Below are 19,647 nucleotides of genomic sequence, written 5' to 3' on the forward strand. Positions count from 1 at the left end.
TCGTCACTTCTCCCCAGAGGGGAGCCCTTCCCTGTGAGATTATGGAGGTGAGCCCACTAGGAACATTCCCCTGGAGGTGGTGATAAGCAGGAACTCACAGGGATAGAATCCCCTCCTGGGGATATTGACTCCTGTTCCATCCAGGAACTCCCTGAACCCCACGATGAAACCCACCCCCCTAGCATCAGAACTTCCTGTGAACCATCCTACATAAGTAACTGTTTGTTATTGTAACATGTAAGGAAACCATGGTATCAACAGTAAAACGACAGACACAAGTGATCACAGTTCAAGGGTGTTTATTGAACATCAGAAAGTGTTTGAAAAACGCCTGTCTATTCCCAAATCTAAAGATGGGAGCAAGCTACGACCATCAAATAATAACGCAGTCCTAGTAGAATATTGTCAAAATATAAGCGCCTATACTAATAAATCTATTGCCAATCTTTAATTCTAAATACAAATAGTGTGGGAAACAATGTTATGCAAAAGAAAAATGTTCACAAAATGATATGTCGGGATATTCAAGCTGTTTGCTTCCCTTACCCCACGTTTTCAGCACAGGGTAAGGCGGCACACTCAAGCTTATTACACTCTGGCTTCTCTAGCACAAGGATGCAGTTCAAAATCTCAACATCAGGGCCTTCTGTGCCAAAGACTCTTTGACATTCAATGCCTCTTATTTCAGAGGGCTTGATGCAACACAACAAACATTAAAGTTCCTTTCTTCTTAGGATTTCAGATGTACAACTTCTCGGGTGATTTACTGTTCATCCCGGGCCCCCCTCCGCCGGGCTCAGACCCACTTTAACGCAACTTTATTGCCCCACGTTGTACATCACGTGGGTGATATGAAACACTTTGCATAGAGACACACTTTAACTATGCGAATACACCTTAAACTGCCAACCCGGTCTTCCAGAGCTCTTTTGGCCCTTAGGCATTCAGCTATCAGTTCAGGAGGCTTGATCTCTGGGGCTTGCCTCCATTTCCCCCTCCGCCCCCCATGTCCAGATCAACCTTCCTGGGTTTTACAGTTTACACACAAAATATCCTCTCTTTGCAACAAAAATCGAAGACTTTCTACTGGGTGTGGGATTTTGCTTGACCCGTGGCAAGAGCACTTCGAATTTATTAAATGCAATGGGCCTCATTACACAGTAGGCGGTAACCATGGCGCTATTAGCGCCATGGTTGCCGCCGGTACCGTACCGAGTCCGCCTTGGTGGATGGCGGAATTACCGCCCTACTCCAAGGTGAGCAGGGGCGGTAATTCCCCATTCACCAAGGCCCTTCCCCATTCACATTTTTGCCCCCATAGGGCATAATGGGAATGGGGAAGGTGCTAATTATGGTACCGCAAATTGCGGTACCGTAATTAGCTCTGAGGTACCTTTGCGGGTCCCGTCCTTAACGCCTGGAAAAACCAGGCGTTAAGAGAGGACCCGCAAAGGGACCTCGTAGTAAGGCGGGAAGGGTTTACCGGTACCGGTGCCCTTACCGGTAAACCCTTACCGCCTACCGTGTAATGAGGCCCAATGTCTTTTGGTACTTGTAGTTTCCATAAAGTAAATTTCACATTCAATGTTGCAAGCACTACAAACCGCAGGCCGGACTTCCGCTGCTTTAATTAACCCACTAGCTGGGTTTAGGAGTCTCCTTTCATCGCATCTGTTTGAAGTCGGAGTAGAAGTATGTTACTTTTTCAGCCTCAGCGCCACCCCAACTCTGCCGTTCACCCAACAGGGCCTGCTGGTAACCTTCTAGCACTGTATGCTGTCTTTCACTTTCTCTGCTGGGCTGGCATTGCGTCCCTTGCAGTCGGCTCCCTTCGATTCCTTCAGTGACCTGGTTGGCTCCACGGACCTTGCACCAGCCCTGCTGTCACTCGATCGTCACTGAGACGACGAGAGTTCTCCAGCCAGCATCTCTCGGTCAGTTAGTTCACTGGTTTAAATCTCCTGGCATCAGGTATGTTTCTGCAACAACTAGAGTGCAGCTTGTGCTCTTGGACGCCATTGATCTTCATTACTCTGCTCATCTTTGGAACAGTATTTTCATATTGATGGGAATTGAAGTCCATTCTTGAAAACCTGCATGCAAAGTCTGGGTAATTGTTCTCAGTGATCTTTAAGTGTCAGTTCTGGATGACTTGTGAGAAGATGTTTTCATGAGTCTTGAAAGGCAAGGCAGGTTTTGATGACTTGCATACAGATCCTGTGAAAAGGTTTTCAGTACCCTTCCTAGGTGGTTGAAGGGAGGTATGACAATATTCCTTCCCCCTTGCCACATGGAGAGAGGTCACCGTCGGGAAAGGAGTGATTACAGCATCGGATTCATCACATAGGGCAGGACAAAGCAGAAGCCAGAGTGTGGAGAGCCATACTTCAGCACCTCTACCAGTAAGGGAGGCCTTTCTCCCTTTACATCGCCTCTGCTGTATGTACTGCTATGTACTCTCTTCAAAGCACGTGAATCTATGAAAGATCCAATGCTGGAGAAAGGGTATGCTGCTTACCTGTAGCTCCTGTTCTCCAGCATTGGTATGTTTCATGGTGCTGCCTCTACTCTGAGTTGAAAGGCTACAATATATCTAGTCACTCAGGGGTTAGAATCTGAAGATGGCCTCTAGGGTGGGGCTGCATGCTCAACGTCCTATTGGCTGGGGCTGAATGCACCCAAAAGCACACAGATAGATTACAAAACCGAGCTATTTTTCTTTATATCTATTCATTTGGTAATCAGGGATTCCCAGCCTAACATCGGAATATTCAAAGCTTGTGAATCCATGAAAGATGCCAATGCTGGAGAACATGAGTTACAAGTAAGCAACATGCCCCTTCTCTAGAGTGGCCATCTGAGACTCCATCCACATTAAATCAGGAATACACTGATGTTCTTCCTAATTGAATGTATAAAATGTACTAAAACATCCCTGGTTCAGGTAATGTGTAGCATCTAGGAAAGATCTACAAGTAAGTCGGATGGGCATTACAGTACAATGCTCTGGTAAAATAGAGATACGCTTATAAGTGGTTAAAGCAGGGGAACGGTCGAAGGTTGGCACTAATACAGACCAGCTTGAGACCTGTACAGTCTGCTTGAGATGCCAAGAATGGTTCACATAAGATGGCAAACAAATTGCAGGCGAAGGACCTGGAAAAAAGAAAGCAACAAAGATTAAAGGTCAAGAGCAAGTTTTAATGCAAAACATGAAAACATGTGCTTTTCGATAATCAAGTAAACATAAATGAATACTCATTTACGGTGCCATTCGAAATCCACTGGTAGCCACTTGGGGGGGTAGAGCGTGAAGTTATCCCTGTATGACGCATGCTGTGCTCCCTACACGGCACACAAGCCATTTCCAGACAGGATGGTCCCATGGTTTGAGAACGCTGATGAGCTTGTCCTACTTATTTTTTTAGGTTTCTGTATTTGATACTTATTCAGTGCTAGGGAGCGACTAATGCAATAATCCAGGTGTTCAAGAACTAGGGCTCAGGTTACTTTCATTTTGTGTCATTTACAGATATGGAATTTGGACAAGGGTGTTGTTTTGGGTTTCTTCTTAATTTAGACCTCTCCTGCAACCCACACCACCCGATCACCCCAGAGATGTTTTATTTGTACTGGCAGGGGTTGGGCTTGCCAAATCAGGTATCCGCATTTGAATGACAATGTGTTTGGGGTAGGGAGCTCAAAGAACAGGACATCTCTCTTAGATGAGTTCAAGCAAAGTGTGTCAAAGGTGCAGTGGTGGATTTCTTTTTGGGGGTGATATATGTGGTTGTTGATGACCGTAGAGTTTATTTATTCTCAAGCAGGCCTAGGTATCATTCACATATAGGGGAAATGGGAGGGTGATGGTGGTTATCTAGGCCATCAATAGCTTAAAATATATTGAATAACCAAGGTGATCAAACGGATTCTTGAGGCACCAACACGTCCTAGAAGAGCTTTCGTGAATTTGAAGTTCCGTACCTTGGCCCCTACAGTATGTCATTTCATGTAATGGTTCACCATAAAGGGCCTTTCCACCTATACGCATTTAGATTACCAGTATTTGAAGTAGTCTTTGAGAATTGACCATATCTAAAGCTGCAGATAGGCCAAGGAGAAGGGGAGTTTTGGGTCTGTTATCTAGGGATTGTAATATTTCCTCTTTAATGATGAGGCTTGTTTTTTGGTTCTTCTGTTGGTGGGAAATCCAACTGATTAGCATGATGGAGTTTAAAAAAAATCTTTGCTGCATGTGTGACTTTTTCCTAGTATATTAGCGATGAAAGGGAGGTTGGATATTGGACAGTGGTATTTCATCACATTAGGATCTGCATTAGATTTTTAGGAATGGTGTTATGGTATTTGTCTTTAAACGGAAGGAATGAAACCCTCTGGGGAAAATGTGCAATAAGTGGTTTGACAAGGGTGATTGTGTTGCTTGACCAAACCTGCTGGACAAGACTCCCACTGTACATTTCTTGGTTCATTTAAATGAAAAGAAAAGACGCTGTGTAAGTCTAGTTTTAAAATCACACAAGTTGTCGAATTGTATACCTTTTATTGGACTAACTGAAACATCTATGCCGAGATGGAACAAAACATTAGCTTACAAGTCCCACACACCTCTTCATCAGATGTTGCAGAGTGGACTAAAGTGTAAAGGAAAGCCACAGCAGAGATCATTCTCAAAATGAAATGAAGAACATTGCATTGGCTGGAGGAACAGAGTGGATGGAATGTGTGCCTGGAATTGCCATCATGTCTAAAAGCCCATAAACACTCCCAGAAGTAGGCGACACAAGGGGTTGTAAACAGTACGCATTCTGAGAGTTGCATTTAACAGAACAAAGGCAGGGAAAAACTGATTATTTTCACATGTAGCCATTAAGTTAGGTGCAAGTAGTCTTAAAGTGGGCCCTCCTAAATTACTGATGTTATTTTAAAGGGCGTATTGGATTGAGAGGTTTGAAAACACATAATTGGGAAATGGGGTAATTTTGTATTTTAATCAGAGTCTAAAAAAGTGTTTTGCATTTTCGAAGTAGCGTCCGAGTCTTTTAGTGATTGCAATGTAGCAGCGAATGCTTCCTGGCTGGTATACGGTTTGGCACTACAAAAAGGTGCTCTAATGTTTAACTGGTGAATTCTCCCATGTTACCTCACTGTGCCTGAATCATCACAATGGTTTACTGGCTTGCATAGTGTGGCAAACTAAAATATATAATAATTAAAATGTTACCCATTTTTGTACGGTGCAGTGTCCGCTGTTATCTCAGCCTTTCTCATGTTCGGTAATGGCGGCCAAACATTTGAGCGTAGATGCGCAAGATCTCCGTTGTGGGTGTCCTGTGCCCTTCACGCATTAGGGATCCCGAACAGTAGTGTCTGGCAGCTGTTGGAGAGAAATGGTGCTGAAGTGGAGTTTTCTGACTGTTGATGTGATTGCACTGCTCGACCTGGGCTCAAAGCTGGCCATAGTGTGTCATGAATCCAATGTCAATCTTAAGACGGCTGTCTTTCAGGTTGAACATCTTCAGGTACTTTAGCTCCCACGTCCTTCTGTGTATGGTATTTTAGAGGCCACCTTTTAAAACGATCACAGATAGATCCTGCAATGAATACCCATCCTATGTGAAGTGTAGACACACTGGTGTTTCTGTTTTGTGGTTTGAAATGGTGTATCTATGTAGGTTCATCCTTTCACGCAGCTCTTTGCGGGTCACACCCACGTAATTCCCTTGAATGCATTCTTTGCATTGGATGAGGCATACAGCATTGGATGATCTGCAGTTGTATATCCCTTGTATCTGTATTGTTCGGTGATGCATGGTTGTTATGGCAGATCTGGTGCAGATGTGTTGGCATGTTTTGCGTCTCCCGATGTTGCAAGGGTACGTTCCAGGTCTCCTTGTTCTAAATAAATCTAGTGGAAATGTGCTACTGAACAAACTGTGCTAGGTTTCTCAGCTGCTTGTATGCAATTAGGGGAGCTTCCTTTAAGATCTCTCTTGGTTCATCATCTCTGTTGAAAATGTAAAAGGTGGCCTCTCAAATACCACACACAGAAGGACTTGGCAGCTCAACTACCTGAGGGTGTTCATCTGTCCATAGATTATAACAACTGATCTTGGGTATCTTCATTTAAGTTATTGCTCCTTAATTTCAAGTGGGTAGGACATTGTTCACCTTTGGCGATCACTGAAAATATTTATTTAGAACAAATTCACCATACGTAACAACATAGTACTCAATAGGGAAGCGGTTGCCTTAAAGGGGCAATGTGTGCTCCCTGCCTAATGGTTCTAGCTAGATCAATGAATTAATATCCAGTGCATATTGTACAGCATCCATGCTCACATTTTCCTAGTGCTGGCTCATGCCCTAGGCAACCTGAGAGTTCTACAATCATGGTATAACTTTCTTTGCTTCAGGGAAAGACTTATAATCAGGAACACAACCTTAACCTATTCAAACCAAACTAAAATGAGGTTTGGTATTATGCTGGCTCCAATTTAATTCCTCTCCTTTTCCATCTACTTTGTGCTTGGCACCCACATGTCTGCCTCACTCATTTAATGGGCCCATGCAAATTATAACCTTGAACCCCAGGCTTGCTTTCGTAGCTAGTATTGACCCTGTCATTACCCAAAATGCATCCAGACGCCACTATTTTGACCAGAGCACTCTTGCAAACTCAAAATCTTCTATTTTACATGCAGAGAATGAAGTGCGTGTTTTGTGCACTGTGTACTCCCAAGCCATTTTTAAAATGACCTCCCCATGAATGTACACCCTTATTGCATACACCTTGTCACAGCACAACAAAAGTGATGATACCCGGAGGTTTAGAATTAATATTAACCCTTGGCATTGCTCTGGGGCATTGCTCTGGTCAACCTTGCATACCACCTTTCTTCACCTTGTCACAAGTCAAATGAGTTGGGCCCAACTTTGATTTATTGTCACAAAGCAAGGTATTGTATAGGATTCAACTGGGAGAAGTTATGCCATAAAAAGGGATGTCTCAGTACACTATGGTGCAGGTTCAGGGAAAACCAAGAGAAGTGCAAAATAAAAAATACATACTATAAGAATGGACCTTGAACTTAGTCCAGGCTTCATACTATTATGGGACGTTTGTGTTCAGGGTGTGATTACCCTGGGTGGCTAATAGAAAGTCCTGAAAGGGTCAAGGGTTCCAGTGAAGTCTGGATGAACTGTGGCATTATGGCACTTGAAGTAAAGTTCACCTGCTTGAAAGTATATTTCCTCCTCTTCTGTGCTGGATGGAATTTCCGGCTGCAGTTATTTTCATACTGCGCAACCAAGGGTGGTTTATGCAGTTTCAAGGAGTAACAAATTCTTCTCCCCTTTGCTTAAATTGGTTACCCCCAACCCTCTTGCCGCATTAAGGCTTGCTCCTTGCTTTCTTTGCTCTCTGCCCTGATTCTCTCTCTCTCTCTTTAAAGAGGTTTTCGACCCCTTTGCCTTTTCCTTCCTCTTTCCTCTCCCACAATCGTTCTAAGGCAAGTTATTTTCTCCTCTCATCCATTTGACTATTTTCATCCTCTACCCTCTACTGTGGAGTTCTCCGCTCTCTATCCTTCAACTCCCTATTTAGGGCAGTCTCCCCTTCTAGATAAATTCCTTCTCTAGCTCTGACCTCTCCCTTCCACATTTTCTCTCTTCACTCTATTTTCTTCACTCTTCGCCAACTCCAACCTCTCCCTGTTACATGTTCCTTCTGCCTTTCTCCTCCTACTTTGCCTTTCTGTCCCTCTTCAAATCCAACTTTTCCCTGCTGTTCCTCTCCTCTGCTCTTGCTATTCCTTCCTTAACCCCCATGTTGAACTGCCACGGCCCATCATTTTTATACTGTGGGGCTACCTGCACCCATTTCTGTAAATCCTGCAATTGGTGGCTCTGCCACTCTACTGGCATCACGTGATGGGCTCTGGTCTCCTAATCCCACCTTCACCCAGATCTTCCGGATCTGCGAGTTCTTTTACCCACCAAAATACACGTTTGCCAATTATTTGTCAATGTTGCAATTCTTTGGCCAAAAAATTCCCCTGCTATCGTCCGCCACCCACCCCTTCTATATACTTTACCCCAACTTACCATCTGCATTTTTGCTGGAAGAAAATAGGTAAATAATGGGTAAAACAAAATCAGCAACATTCATCGGGTAAAGGTGAGGAATACCTCTACCCACATTTTAGATGTGCGTCATTATTATTTGTCAGTGTTGTCTCATTTTCATTTGTGGCAGGTAGACTAAGACCAGGCATTGCGGCAGGCCACCTCTGCAGTGACAGCCATCCGAGCACCCTCATCGCCCTGCCTGTCATACATGTCTGCATTTCGCAGAGCCCCCGTATCCCTTCCTTTGTATCAGAAGGCCGCCTGCATTATAAAGGGGGTAATCGCACAGTCCCACCAGCGAACTGCATCTCCAAAGGTTGCTTATTCCGGTGTCCATTAGTTGATTTTCAGACTATACTCTCGTGCCACAACGCTTTTCTATCAAGTCCTGCATTACTTTACCCAGAGCTGGGGTTGGTATGGGAGTAGTCCTGGTTGGTGAGACTGGAAAGTGGAGAGAGGCACCAATTTCCTCCCCGTTTATCAGCTAAGGGGTCAATCTCATGTACTGGGCAGCTTTCCTCAGCCCCACAATCTCCCTAATATTAGCTTTCCCTCCTTTTGTATCTGCATTTTCCCCAGTGTTACCACCCTTTTTATAAACCCAGGAGCATTCCTTCCTCTCTTCATTGTTTTTGCGCTTCAGCTCACTCGTGGGCTTTCCAACTTAATGCCCACAAACAGTTTTGCCAACAGGTGGGAGCATTTCCTTTCATCTCAGATGTTTATTAATTATTTGATTGATCTTTTCAGTAAATCTGAGAACCTCTTTTGCCTGAAATATGAACTTCTAGAAAGGATTCTGTGTTCTACCCAGAACAGCCCATATATGAGCATAACTAAACTTGTGCCAGGGACAAAGCTGGCGAATAGATTTCAACTTTTGTTATTTAAAAAAAAAAGAAAAACTATGCCTGTATATCTTCAGTTTGCCTAGTGTTCCATCTTTATTTTCCAAAAGCCTTGAGGAACTGTTGTCTTCAGTATTTAGTCAGTTCTGGCAGTTTGACACACCTCACACAAAATAAAAAAATGTTTTTTAGTATGAGGAGATACAAGTTTGCTTTGGAACACTCACCTAAGAATTCTACTCTGGTAGGGTGGGTGCTTCGAGGTAGCTAGGATTACAGGTGAGCAGTGCCTTTAGCAATGGCACTTTAGTTCAACTCTTCTTAGCAGGTAGTCAGTAAAGTGGTTTCAACGCAGGGATGCTCTATCATTTTGAAATCGCTGACGAGTATAGCCATAACATTGTGCCTTTTTAAAAGACCATTGTATGCATTACATTACAGCAAAACACATAAGACCGGTTCATTACCTGGATGATGCTCTGGTGTGAAAGGAGGAATGGCGCGAGGTTGGAACGGAAGCAGCAAATCCGGATGAACATGGTGTTGGTTACGATATGAGCCTTCAGGTTGAATGAGACATCAGAATGAATCACACTGAAATTGCTGCACTTGATTAAACTGTACGGCGACCCAGAAATTAGGGCCAGTTAAATAGTAGTGGCAAGGGACTGTTGGTTTCCGAGTAACATGGTCTCTGCTTTGGGACCTTTGGGTGGACACGGTTCAGCTCCAACCAAGGTTGGAAATCACTGAGCCACTCCGTGATAATGTACATATGGATACAGATATCCCAATGAGGATCTGTGTGCTGTCAGCATACATATGAAAGCCAACATTGTAGCACACAATGGTGCAGGCAAAGGGTGTCCTGTACGTATGCGATGAGATTGGTGAGAGCAAAGACCCACTGAAAATTACTGCATAAGGTTCAGAGAGAAAGTATCTTAATGTGACCAGATCTGGGCGATGTGCCACAAAGAACTTAAACCATTTAAGGGTTGTGTTTGCTTAGTATTTGTATTCTGTGGCATTTGCAGTGCCCTTAACTGGCGCTGTTATAGCTTTGGTTTCTTAGGGAGTGGGGACCGTAATCTACTATTGCTTTTTCATAGATAAATCATGCATTACATGGCAATCACTAACATTTTCAGAGGATGGCTAAACAATTTGGGATTATCAGAAAGATCAACCAATGTTTGGCCTAGATGTTGTGTTTAAACGTTTTCTTTTTGTAATGATGATCGAGGGTGTTGGGAGTTGCATTGTTGTGTAACTTGATCAGTAGAAATATGCGCCACTGTGCTTGATTTGGTGTATATGGGTCAGTTCTAGTTGCACAAATCTATGCCAAGCAGTGAGATTGCACCTGTGTTCTGCAATTCAATCCATGCTCATCTGTTCTAGCTACCTTATTTCTGTAAGGTTTGGCAGGGGGAGATCCAAAGTTACAGCAAGAAATTTCGGGGAGATAGTATTGACAAAAGAAGAAAGCAGAACACGAGTAACAGCAGATGATCGATTGATATGTCAGAAAACGTTTGCTTTTTTTGGCAGGGACAAATAGTTAATCACCAAGCAGTGAGGCATGTGGTTCAGGGTAACATATACTAAAATTGTATTGTATAAGAACAATTTACAATATAACTGTGGGTTTGTGGTTGTGACAGGATATGGGCTATTACCCTGCAGGATGAGAGCAGGGACCCATCTCAACCTGGGGTAGGCAACCTACCCAGGGCATTGCCAAAACAAATACTACCCAAATGTGGGGTGCAGCAGTTAGGGGGATCCCAGTCGACATCCAGGAATGGCTGCTGTTTGACAATATTGGCGCCTCTGTCCCAACAGCCTCTGTCCTGGCCATGTTGCTCGTTTTTTTTCTTCCTGGTTCTACAGATCCAGAAGACCAAAAGGGTTGGCACCTAGCATTTGCTTTCATCGCTTTTTGAGTATCATTTTGGGACCCCATCATCTTGAGCTTTTGAGCCTGTGATTCTTTATACCAACTCTTCTCCTGCTCTACCTGGTAATACTTAAAACCCACCTATTACTTTGCCTACTGAACCAAAATGCATTCTCTCTTTATCCTCTTCGTCCTGCTTTTCTCTCCTTGTGCTCTCTGCAGTCAATCAACATCCCCCACGTTTCCTATCTATCATAAAACTAGCTCACAACTTGCCAGCCAACAGACTGCTCCACTCCGATCACCTGCCCTGCCAGGCATCTCCTACTGTGAAAATAAACTCCTCTACTTATCCCTGTTTCTTCAACTGAACATTGCACTCTGGAACATTCAGTCTGTTTGCAAAAATGCTTCCTTTATCACGGACTACTTTAACACTAGCTGTCCTCCCCTTTATTTCCTTGCTATTACTGAAGCCTGAATCTCTCCCTCTGACACTGCTACCCCTGGCAGCCCTTCATGACTCCAAACTTTCATTCTCTGCATTTCCTCATCTGACTGGAAATGGCAGTGGTGTCAGGAATCTTTCTTCCTGCCTTAACATCTCATACCCCAAATACCACATCCCATCCTTCCTCCTTTGAATCCACACTCACTACCTCGATCTCACACTTCATTCATACCAACCCTGTGTAAGTCGTTGCACTGCGGATGAGGGCTAACCTTCCTGTGCCGCATCAAATCCTCTTGCGCCTCAGCTTGTCAAACCTGTTGCCCCTCTAGTTGCTTCAGTTCACTAATCTATTCAACCTGTCCTTCGACTCTGCCTTGTTTCCCTCTACTTTCAAAATGGCCATGGTCATCCCTCGTCCGAAAAAGCAGGGTGATGATCCAAACCTGCCAATGAACTTCCAACCTGTGTCACTACTTCATCACTACTCTAAGGTGTTGAAAAGAGTTGGTTTCAACTGTCTTACTAACTTCTTGAAACGCACAACCTTCCTGACGCCATCCAAGCTGGTTTCTGCTCCTGCCACTCCACTGAAACTGCTCTAATGAATGTCTACAACTTTATTGCCTCTGCTAAACATTCCAAGCTATCCTCGATCCTAATGCTCCTCGATGTAGCTGCTGCATTTGATACCATTGATTGCTCTGATATCCTCAATACTCTCTCTCTCTGCTTGGAATTCTTGATCAAGCACTTAACTGGATTGAGTGATACCTGGCACCTTGTCATTTCTGTTTTTCCTGGAACAACACCTCACATCGCATTCCTCTTACTGTTGGTGTCCGGCAAGGCTCGGTCTTGCATCCCCTCCTGTTCACACTGTACACTTCTGCTCTCAAGGCACTTATCTCCTCCTTTGGGTTCTCATACCAACTCTGTGTCCAACACCAAATAATTGATCTCCTTTCCTGACCTGCCCACTGACCTATCTACCAAAATCTCTGACTGTCTCTCTGCTTTTTAATACTGGATGGCCTCACACACCCTTATGTTGAACTCCTCCCAAAAGGTGCATTTCTTTCCTGACAAATTCTTTCTCTTCCCTTTATGACTATGCAGTACCGACCTGACACTCTTCCCTACTCTTCAGCAAGAATCCTAGGTGTCATCTACAACTCTTCAAATGCATGCTTTACCATCTGTAAAACTGCAACGTCTGCTTGCCTTCACCTCCTTAATATCAGGAAAATACAGCACCTCCTTCCCTTTTTAAAACGGTCCCAGATCTCCTAACCACTTTTGTCTTCTCTAAACTGGACTACTGTGCCAGTATTCTCCCAAACGATGGATTCTGTCTCCTTGACAAAATATTAATTATTAACTTTGCTATTGGGACTCTTTAACTCCCTCGTTTCACCCCTTTGTCATCCTATCACATGCGGCCTGACTGGCTAATTATGCAAAATAGGGCCACATTCAAATTGCTACTTCTAGGGCATAAATCCATCCACCGTAAGGCACCACCATATCTGTCCTCTTCTATCAACCTGTACAAACCCTTTTGCAGCCTTTGTTCTGCCTTCACCACCCTTGTGGTACCTGCCCGCTCCCGTGCTTCCTCTTGCATCCACTCTTGTGCTATTCTTGCTCCGTTTACTTGAAACCCCCTCCCCACAGCAATTCGAAACATGGTCCACATCGATGTATTCAAAAGCAGATTAAAAGGCCACTTCCTTGCTTCCGAGTTATCCTTTTGACTCACCTCTCCAGTCTTACTACTTATACCTTCCCTCACCGCTAACCAGACTCTTCTCTCTTTTCCCCACCACACTAGTATTAATAGTTTAAGGTTGTCGCACTTCATGCTTAGTTGGCTAGACTGCCTACCCACTGACAGTTGTTCTAAATTTGTCCACCACGTTGTTACTGCTATCTGTCCAATATACCCCTTCTCAAACACGGTCATCATGCCATTGGAACTCTCCCCATTAGAAGAGGCTCACTGCTTCCTATATTACCTTTTGCATGCTCCCTTTTGACCAGAAAAGCTTGTTTCCCTGTATGCATATATGCAAATAAATAAATTAAATAAATGTTGCGGCTGAAGAAAAGAACCATGAAATGACAAAGGCAATCTTACTTGATGCAGGGAAACAGCAGGGTGAAAATGAACTGTTTTGCTCAGAGATAAGGAGAACACAACGGAGACCAGAAAGAGTGCTGGGTTTACCAGGACTTTTAAACTTATGACCTGAGAACCCAAACCCTTGGGGAAAGGAAAGGAAAGGCATATATTGGCCCAATAGAGCAGGTGACCCGGGAGATCAATGGGAGCCAGTGGGAGCAGTAGCGCAAGCTAGGCAGGGCTATAAAATTCCAGCGAGACAGAAGTTTGTGTGGTCAGATATCAAGAGTGGAGTTGGTTGACCTGGAGACCAGGCAGAGAGCAGATGGTGGAGAGTATTGTAAAGACTGCGGCGCTGGTATGAGAGTGTGCAATTATGTGTTGTGTATGAGACAGAGTGGTACCAATTGAAATACTGAGTGTAATTAGTGTGAGAGAAACTAGTACAGAGAGAAAGGGGAAGATTGCGGGCGAGGGAAAGATGGCAGTTAGGCAGTGTGAAGAGTGAGTGGATAGTGTCCAAGTGAGCGAGAGAGAAAGGGAGGAGTGATTGAAAATCGGAGGTTGTAGTAGTGGGAATGGGCTGAAAGTAGGGGTGGAGGTAAAGGAGGGGAGGAGAACGAGAGTGTGTGAGAAGAACAGTAGCTGGGGGAGAAATGAGAGGAAGTGGATTGTGGGAGAAGATCAGAACAGAGAGTGAGAGAGGTGAGGAATGTGGAGGAGAGGAGATGGAAAGGAGAGAGACCAGTAAGATCAAAAGGGATTTGGAGAACAGAGATGGCAGGAGGAATAATGCAGAAGGGGAGGGTGTGTGTGTGCGTGTGTTTGTTACAGTTTTTAGGCTTTACCTTAGAAATAGATAGTAAGGATTATCTTTCATTAGTCCAGATCTCAGGATCGTCGTGGGGAGTAGGGCTTGCATGGGCTAGGGTGGACTGAGCCTCAGTGGAGGTTGAGAAAGTTCTACTGTACCCCTTTATCCACACCCACCACAACCTCCCCAACAACACTTTTCAAATCTTAAGAAACAACACTATCCTTGTCTGTGGATATGTTCCAGTGGTATCACAAGGATAATCTACATAACTGAAATTACATTTATTTTTGGGGGAATTATATGAACAAGTAGTTTGATGTTCCAAGGCAATCATTTTAACAGATATGGTTCAAGACATAAAATGGTCTGTAGATGGTCCAGAACAAGAGTTTTTTTAGTTGTCTCTGAAACGTCATCTAATCTAGTTCTGGTTTTAAGAAAGTAGGACTGAAGTATTTTTGGAATCTGACCACAGTTTACTGGTTATCTGGTAGTTCCTTTCTGCGATTCTTATGATGGACAGTGAAAGTACCTCAAATTCTACGCTTGGTTTTCCCAGCGCCAATGCATAGACCTCCAAGGCAGGCACAATGTAGTCAGAACATTTCAGACCAAAGGTGAGATGGGCTGCTTGATTGTGTACCCATTGGTTCTGCAGGGGTTTTGCCAGTTAAGCGGTGTAGATTCTGTTACACTAGTGAAGTTAAGAAATAACGAAAGAGATAAGTGTACTCCTGTGAGTAGTCTGGAGAAGGGGCAGAATTCCTTGCAGGTGCCAACACATTCTCCATGAACTGGCCCGGGCCACCATCAGGCATCGAGGGGTGGAAACCTGTCCCCTTAGCTATCCTCCCGTCCACATCCAGGGGCAGCCACAAGATTGGATCAGTTACTATAATTAAACGTGGTACTTAGAATTGACCTTTTGACTCAAGAAAGAAATGGTCACTCTAGGTATATGATAACTTTACCTGGGCATGCATAACTGGCACTGGGCATGTTAAGTTATACCAAGGCAGGTAGGGTTGGATCTAGGTATGGCAGGGCTTTACTTGTGTATATGATGGCAGTGCATGCCCATGTGAGGTTGTACATTGCATACAAAACCCTACAGGATATATAAAGACAGTTCTATATGAGCTCAAACCTGCAATATAACCTTGGCATATAAGTCTCAACTGACACATAAGGCTACCCCTGTCTCATGATAGTGTACATGGTGTTCTAAAGGTGAGCATAGTGATGTAATACTGTACCAGGCATATGATGGCAGAAGATTGTAATCACAGCATCTTGTGGTTCAGTATATTTCAAATCACAATGCAGACTTTATTTTTTTCACTCACCGTTGGAACCCGGTCTGGCACAGTCCTGCTCCTTCTCCCTCTATCCCACAGGCAACCCCCCCCCAACTTGCAAGTCCACCGGTAGCAAGGGCCCCCAAGTGGCAGAAGGGCATTATACAACACCACTTTAAATTAGAGTAACTCATAAAAACGTCTCTTAACATTTATCCTGTTTGCACCATACTTGGTTAAATCCAAGTACTGCATATGGCTTGAATTTACTCTCATTAGTTTTTCTCTGCATTAACATCTTGTCTTTTTTTTAGCTCTGTTGCTGCGCTGACTGAATGCATGAGGAACAAACTACTGGCAAAGTTCTTCCGTGATCGGCAAGAGACACTCAAGCATTCACTTCCACTGGGTTCCTTCCTTTTAAAACCAGTTCAAAGGATTCTAAAGTATCACCTTTTACTTCAGGTAACCAACTTTCTCCTATTTCGTCCCATGTCAAACAAGGATTGTCAATGTGACCATTTTTTCTTTTTACATAATTGTAGAAGCCTGTTGTGCAAACCACAGACTACTCTCTTGAGGCAAACTATTGGCTTCTGTCCATAGAAATCTTGATAGGATATTGTAAACGGAACCAATGCTTATGTAGATTCTGGTACTCCGCTCTTGAAGTGTGTCCTATTTATGCATGTTACATAGTCACCATCACCCGTCTGTCTCATTATACAGCCTCTTCATCATCTTATTTAGAGCCTCATTACGAGTTTGCCGGTATCCCGCGTAATTCCGGTGGGATACCGGCATACTGACACCGTTACTGGTCCCTGATATCCCGTTATGACCGGGATATTGCAGGTGCGGGCAACAGCGGGAAATCCCCATTCCATAGAGTCCAATAAGATTCCATGGAAGGGACTCCACAATTACCTGCACTGGTAATGGCGGTACCGCTAATTGCAACATTTATTTGCCGGTAGAGGCCAGATTTAGTGCGTTTCCCCGGTATGGTAAAAATGCCTGTTCCAGGATTATCAGCAATTTTACGAGCATTTTTTACCTTACCTTGGAAACTGTAATGAGGCCCTTAGTCTCCTCCAGGCAACCATTCTATATTGTAAAGGCACTCGTGGGGGAATGCCTGCCTTCTTTTATGTTTCTTGTCATTTTTGTTAGAAATAACATTCAAATTGTCTATTATGCATACAAATTCTTCTCCAGTATGGGATGCTACTGAAGTCACATGTTGAATCACTATCCATTGTTGTCAGTTGATGGATCCCAGATAACCTTTATTTTGCATTTGATACCAAATGCTATGAGGGAGCCCCATTTGGCAGCTATGGGGTCTATAAAAATAAATTACAGTCCTTCATCAAGCATTTTTCATTTTCTTTTTTCTCTGACATTTCTGTCTATTTCAGCATGTCACAAGGCCTGTTCAAACTATCCCTTGAGGACTCTGTTTTAAATATTTTCTGGACACATGCATTGAGTACCATGTGATGAATATGACCATTTACTCACTCCTTTCCCTGAGATGATCTCCCCCTATGTGGCCAGGGACGACAGACGCGCCTTAATCCTGACTCTGGGGGCAGCCATATGAGGGAGGGCCACCTTTGGGAAAGGTCACTCTCGGGGAGACCAGATGATAATTGTTAGAGAAAACCACATGCTGCCCATTTCCTTCCAGGGATGTTTCCTCAATCTCCCAAGCCTAAACGGCATATTGTTACGCATCCCCCACCTTCGATCTATTGTGATTAATCCCCAAACTCCTATTAGGGAGAATATGTTGACATGTAGGATGAGTAAGAGGCAGGGAGTAGTGAGGATCACTTCAGAAGAGACTTTCAAGTCATTCAGAAAGCAACTCTAAAATGACTAACATGAGAAAGAAAAACCGGGTAATGAGGATCATGAAGACCGGGCGACCAATGCAGTGGTCTAGTTGTTAGTAAATGACCAAGCAAGCCGTGAAGTTCAAATTCGACCCGGCTGCCACTGATTATGAGAAGGAGAGAAGAGAGCTGCAGATGCAGAACTGCTGCGCAACCCAAAATACCATTGAACACCATGCTGATGGAAAGCACGCTGTGGCAGGCAACCTAAAAGTGAATCTGACATGGGAACAGAGAAACCGGGGTGTAGGTGGTCAGCTGCCGAAAGAGAGCAGCAGGAACTGTGCACCGCGAAAGCCGACACAACGAGAGTGGAGCACTTGACGGGGCACACGCAAAGCCAGTGTGCCAAATCAGGGAGAGTCTGGAGAGACAGAGAAATAGTCAACCGTTAAGCCCTGGGAAAGGCAATATTACTGGGTTGCCGATGAGTATATTTCACTCTGCAGAAGCAACAGGAAAAAACCTGTGAACCTAAAAGGAAAAAGTAAGTTACTGGGTAGCAAAATAAAATAAATCACTTGAGTTTGCAGCGCAAGGGAAACAGCACCGTTACTAAAGAAGTGAGAGTATTAGCAAAACAAGATATCCATGGGTTGTTAGACCCCCAAGCTTAAAGAATAACTTTGTATATTAAAGTCCTGGCAAACCAGTATACCAGGTGAAGTTAGGTATCTGCATAACAAAGTGTTTGTGTAACGAAGTCCTGGCAGGAGAGTATAGCAGATGAAGATTGAAGTTTATTTAATAAAGTCCTGGTAGGAATGTGCATCAGGTGAAGTGAAAGTTATGCATTTGTGCGACAGGGCCTGGCGGGGGACTATCCCAGGTGAAGACCAAATGCCTATTGTAAAGAACTTTAAGAAAGGCCATGCCCTAAATTGTACAGCAAGAGAGAGACATCCTTGGGGAGAGACCTATCCTTGGGATTTGAAATATGTAAAAGGGGAAGAGAAAGCTTGGGGAAGGGAGCTGATAAGTAAATACACAAAGGGCGAGAGTAATCCTCTAGGAACCTGAATATTCTTTTGAGTTGGTGAAACTTATGTGAAGAATCCTACGGATCCCCCACTGAACCTTTGCCTAAAGTCTTCTCCGAGGTGACCAGGGCAAGGCAGAACCTTCCTGATCCCATCCCTGGGGGTGGTGTACTGTGGGAGTATCACCTGGGAGGAGACAGGGCCCAGGGTGGTGAGGAGATTCTGCGGGATGAGACACAGTATTTTCCCTGTGACAGGATGATTCCTACCATTGTACTTAAAGAGATTATGGCTTATAGTCCTTTTAAATATGTCTCTCAACCTCATACAAGATCTAAGATTGTGAACCCTAAGGTTAGAAAATCATAGCAAACTATGCCGAAAGAAAAACATTTTTTGGTATCCCAGACTAAACACCTTCCTAAAGCACAAGGGTACAATGCAAAGGATTATGGAAATGTTGTCTTCACTATACCATCTTCCTCCGTAATAGCTAATTTTCATAGCCCCTGTGTTAAAAGCGTTAAGGAAATTAAATCTACCCTTGTAAATGACATAGAAGTTGAAAACCCTAACTTTTGTAGAAGAAACAAGTCCCAGAATCCTAGAGGTACTGAGACGAGGAAGAGGGCTGAAGAGGCATGCAGATGTAGAAGTCGGGCAATTAAGCCTAGTAGCCATTGCAGTAGTCTGGGAATTAAGGCTATAATGGAGCACACCTGAAGCATATAATTTAACATGTGAGGCTTAAAGGGCCCACCTGTTCCAATAGTACCAACAGTAGAGGTGTGGTTATTGAGATGTGACTCATTGCCTCCGGGCTGGATGTGCACTTTACAAATTAAATAAATATTGAAAATAGAAGCAGCAGCACAAAAAAAGCATCTTGACAGCTATACCAAATGTAAAGTTGAAACTGAAGAAGTTCTAAAGAATTGCGTAATGTTGACATTGAGAAATATTACACCTTCTTTTGACCCGTGGCTAACTATCTTGAAGAAGAGACAATTTATCATCATAACCAGGATTACCATTGGTGCTATTTCTTTTCTGAAAGTTGGAAGGGGATCTTTTCATCTAGGAACAAAAGCATTGTTACAAGTCAATTTTTGTTTGTTTGCATTTTTAAGTTGACTGAATCCAGGGCAAGGAATCTTACCCAGGACAGAAGTC

General features: G+C 43.8%; 1 protein-coding gene across 1 annotated transcript in view; it reads left to right on the forward strand.

Annotated features, from left to right (window-relative positions):
* Positions 1–19,647, forward strand: part of PLEKHG3 (pleckstrin homology and RhoGEF domain containing G3) — a 352,319-nt gene that overhangs the window by 117,055 nt on the left and 215,617 nt on the right. The window contains exon 6 of the mRNA XM_069638314.1: positions 15,908–16,058. Within this exon, the coding sequence (XP_069494415.1) occupies positions 15,908–16,058 (151 nt within the window). The remainder of the gene's footprint in view (positions 1–15,907; positions 16,059–19,647) is intronic.

Source organism: Ambystoma mexicanum, chromosome 14, assembly GCF_040938575.1.
Source record: "Ambystoma mexicanum isolate Mex_15411 chromosome 14, UKY_AmexF1_1, whole genome shotgun sequence".
NCBI classification, from domain to species: domain Eukaryota; kingdom Metazoa; phylum Chordata; class Amphibia; order Caudata; family Ambystomatidae; genus Ambystoma; species Ambystoma mexicanum.